The sequence below is a fragment of the Lygodium microphyllum genome, chromosome 3 (assembly GCF_053477565.2).
Source record: "Lygodium microphyllum isolate KBCC chromosome 3, Lygodium_microphyllum_v1.1.10, whole genome shotgun sequence".
Classification (NCBI taxonomy): Eukaryota; Viridiplantae; Streptophyta; class Polypodiopsida; order Schizaeales; family Lygodiaceae; genus Lygodium; species Lygodium microphyllum.
The window spans coordinates 53,780,088-53,784,095 of NC_141137.1; the positions used below are offsets into that span (position 1 = coordinate 53,780,088).

Sequence of the window (4,008 nt, forward strand, 5' to 3'; positions counted from 1 at the left end):
CTTCTCTAGTATTTATACTTATGAATAGGAAAGGTCTTGGTGAGCAATTTGTACAATCAAAAGCTCCTCCTCCTCTATACCCATAACCTTCAACATCAACCTCTCATTTATTCCCTCCTCACAAATCCCTTCCAATTCAAGGCCTAACTCATCTCCATGATGTTCATCTCCATCAATGCACAACCCTCTAATGTTTGGAGTTCATAAAGGTGGGAATGATGGATAGAGCATAAAGATAGCATATCCATTATGATGAATAAAGCATTTTTTATAGAAATAAAGCATTCTACTTGATCATTTATGTGTCCCTTATGTACTGTATAGCATGATTAGGAATGTACGTAGGGGTAAGGATTCAAAGTACACTCAATTGTTTGAAGCATACCTTCAAACACAATGTACCCCAACTATTATTAACATCAATGTAAAGCACAAAGAGAATCTAGGTATGGAGAACCTAGTGATAGTTAATTAATACTAATGAAGCAACTAATGGTTCTTTTTACCAAGTTGCAAAGGAAATACCTTTTATAGAATCAACCTTATTATAAAACACATGCAATACTAGTATGTATACCATAATGAAGTTTATTTGTGGTCTATGTACTATATTTGAAGAACATTATGAGTAATGTTACACATTGAAATGATGATAAAAAAGAGGAAGCACGATCATTGTGACATTTTCATGACATTGCAAAATTCAAAATAGTTAATGGTCTACTAATTTTAAACATTGTGCATTATTTGATGTGTATTGGTGTACGTTTAGGAAGGTTAAATTTGTTCTTTCAAGTCTATATTATATATGGGCTTTTAACAAGATGGTTGATTGTGAGCTTCAAGTTCACAAGACATACTAAAAAAAATCATTTTGATGTTTATTCTTGCCATTGCCCCATTGTAATTTTGTAGCCTCTTACAACTAGTTAAGTTCCAATGTGATACATCAAAGATATCATTACTCATGTTTGCTCAAGTCTTCTGATTCAAAAACACAATCATGTCTTGGAATATTTGCAAGGTTTATACATACTCCCTATTTGTTTTCACAACTTGAACCAATGATATTCTTTTGTTTTGCAAAACTTGGAAGGCTTTCACATATGCAATAATTACTCATGTTTGCTTGACTATCTTAATTCAAGAATATCATTGTGTTTTGCGATAAAACCTTTGAACATATTTACACCTTTCTATGAGATTGGTTATTTCAACCATTGAAGGAGCTTGAAGAATTTTACAAGTAGTGAAATGTTGATTTTTCATCTATAATCTCGCTCTTCGCTTTGATGCTTATGTTTCTTGAACCTTTGACCTCGAGGACTCCAACCAAGCTTCCAATGAGGCTTGTTCTTTTTTGTACTCCTAAACAAGAGACCAACCTCATTAGTTATTGTAGATGTAAAATCTAGAAAAATATGCAAGATTACAAATCAATAAAAAGCTTCGCAAGATTTAGAAAATTTTAAGGTAACAAAAGTGCATACTTTTTCATATATTCTCTTACCCTCATGTACAACCAATGTCAAAACAATAGTTTTAGAAACAAAAGCGCATACTTTTTCATATATTCTCTTGCCCTCATGTACAACCAATGTCATAACAACAGTATTGGAAAATCTTGAGGTTACAAAAGTGTATAGTTTTTCATGTATTCCCTTCCCCTCATATATAACCAATGCCAATATTGTTTTGACAACTTGAATGTTTGGCCCATATTTGTGCTTAAATTTCAGAAAATGCACACCTCTTAGGGTCGATAATAGAACATACTGCAATTCGCTTCACAATATGAGACCCTGCTTCTTGGAAGTGCAAACCAATTGCCACTCTATTTTAATTGTAATTTTTTTATTTTCTGAGGAGTAAAGTTTTGCATGCAAGGGTTTGGATCTCACAATCAATGAGAGGAAGAAACAAGGGGGGGGGGGGGGGGGGGGGGGGGGGGAATGAAAAAAATATAAAGTTCTAAGAAAGATCAAGTAAATTTTGGATGCAAACAATCAAGACCACCTCATCAAGGCTTGGGCAAAGCTTGCTTACTAGACTTGTAATCCACAACATGAGCATGCAATGGCTTGCTTTCTGTACTTCCAATCCATAAGCATTTTGCTCGGGTTGTCGTCAGGGTAGACCATCTTGGTTAAGATATTGTGAATTATGTTTCTTTTGTTACATAATCTCTAGACATAATAAGTGAGAGCACAAAACCTTACTTAACTTTAATCTTAATGGAAGTTGGAACTTCACATTACAAAGAGATCCCAAGAAAGGACGAACACAAGCAAGGGTTAAATTATGCATCATAAAAGAGGATGAAATGGCAGGGGATTGCAAGAACGATGATTTACCGCAAGGAATTGTTTGATCTGTTCAAGCTTGTCACTCTGCTTCCTTAGCCTGTCCAGCAGCTCGGCCTCTCGTTTCTGCCAGAACAAGGAAGACGAAGAGGTCTCTCTCTCTCTCTCTCTCTCTCTCTCTCTCTCTCTCTCTCTGTGTGTCTGTGTATGACAGATAATGGAGTCATTACCTTCATGTAGACGGCCTCCCGGCTCCTCTCCTCCTCCCTCAGGATCCTTCCTGGCTCGTCGAAGCCGCTGAAGGCCCGCCTCGTCGTCATCAGCATCAATGGCTGCCCTCCTCTACCCCTCAAAGCGCGCTTCACAAGCGCAACCGCCAACGTTGCCATTATCAGAATACCCTACAGACCACTCAGCAACAAATAGCCTCAAGAGACTCTCGCTGGTTGCCTTGCCAGAAATAGTATCGATCTCTCAGCCTCTCCTCTCTCTCTCTCTCTCTGTGTACGACATCCTTAAAGGGCTTTTCACACATGAAACCCAGCCCACCGTTTTCCATTTTCCAGGTGCATATCTGGTTTCTTGTGCCTCCTGATACCTATCGTCTATCTATTGTCTACCTAGGTGCTGCTGCTTTTTTCTTTACACCTTTGCTCCAGCATGTCCCTTCCTTCTTCCCCACTATAAATTGTTTAAAATGACCACTTGCCACCTCGCGCTCTTGTCTCGATTGCTCCAAGTTGCTCTCACCACTTTCTAGATCATAACAGCCCTTCCCACAAACACCTCGAATAGAGGCTAGCTCCATTATACAAACATATTGGATAGTGATGTTGTTATACTTAGTTCATATGAAAGGAGAGAGATGTAAGCTGTGTGATCTTACATCTAAGAAATGCAACATTTTAGACATGATCTATAAAAGTACCCTTATGGATTAGTTCTCTGTGAAGGTTACAATGCATTATATATACTAGCTAGCCTAGCAAGCTCATCAACCGTGCTAGTTGTGTTTCATGTAGCATTGTGAAACACATAAGCCTATTGTAAGCTACCAAACCCTTGACCATCATGTAACCACCCTATATGCAGTCAACTGGAGTGGTGAGGATGCCAATCAATCCTTATCCTAACCCAAAAATGGATTTGAGACATGATACATCAATTAATGTGAGCATCTAGCTCTATCTCAAAAGGGAAGCACATTCAAATCCTAAGGTTTTCAGTCAAGTTCATGTTGTATCCTTGGGACTTGCTAGGGTGTCTTCTTGATGAATCATTCCCACACTTGAGCAATGCTTCTTTCTTATATAGAAAGCATAGCCACCACTCCCTTCCTATAACATTACATTGATCTAGTTTCTAGTTCCTATCACCGTTTTTATATTACCATGTTGTAGGAGAGCCACCCAAGTAATCATATCTACTTATTTCTCTATTCCATCCTTACCACATGGCCCTTCAAACAATTCCTTAAAAATCAAGTAATCTTTCACTATCGAAGGAAAATTTAGTATATTAATTGAGTCCTATCCTTTACATGAGATGACAAAACCATGGCCAAAAGTTTGTTCCAATAACTTAGGATTCAATCTTCTGGCCCCACTATCAAAGCATGTAGGGTTGAAGGTCTACCACAAGGGTAAGAGATAGAAGGGTGTATGGAGGTTAAAAGATGGAACAAGATAAAAGAAAGAGAATTTGG

The 4,008-nt window shown here is 37.8% G+C and overlaps 1 protein-coding gene across 1 annotated transcript; it reads right to left on the reverse strand.

Moving 5' to 3' along the window:
- Positions 1–1,105: 1,105 nt before the first annotated feature.
- LOC148038343 (uncharacterized) lies at positions 1,106–2,886 on the reverse strand. Its single transcript, XM_087670787.1, has 3 exons — positions 2,534–2,886; positions 2,355–2,429; positions 1,106–1,368 (listed from the first exon to the last, which is right to left on the reverse strand). Exons 1-3 carry the CDS (start codon positions 2,690–2,692, stop codon positions 1,297–1,299), a joined length of 306 nt encoding a protein of 101 aa, XP_087526913.1. The 5' UTR covers positions 2,693–2,886; the 3' UTR covers positions 1,106–1,296.
- Between the last annotated feature and the right edge of the window lie 1,122 nt (positions 2,887–4,008).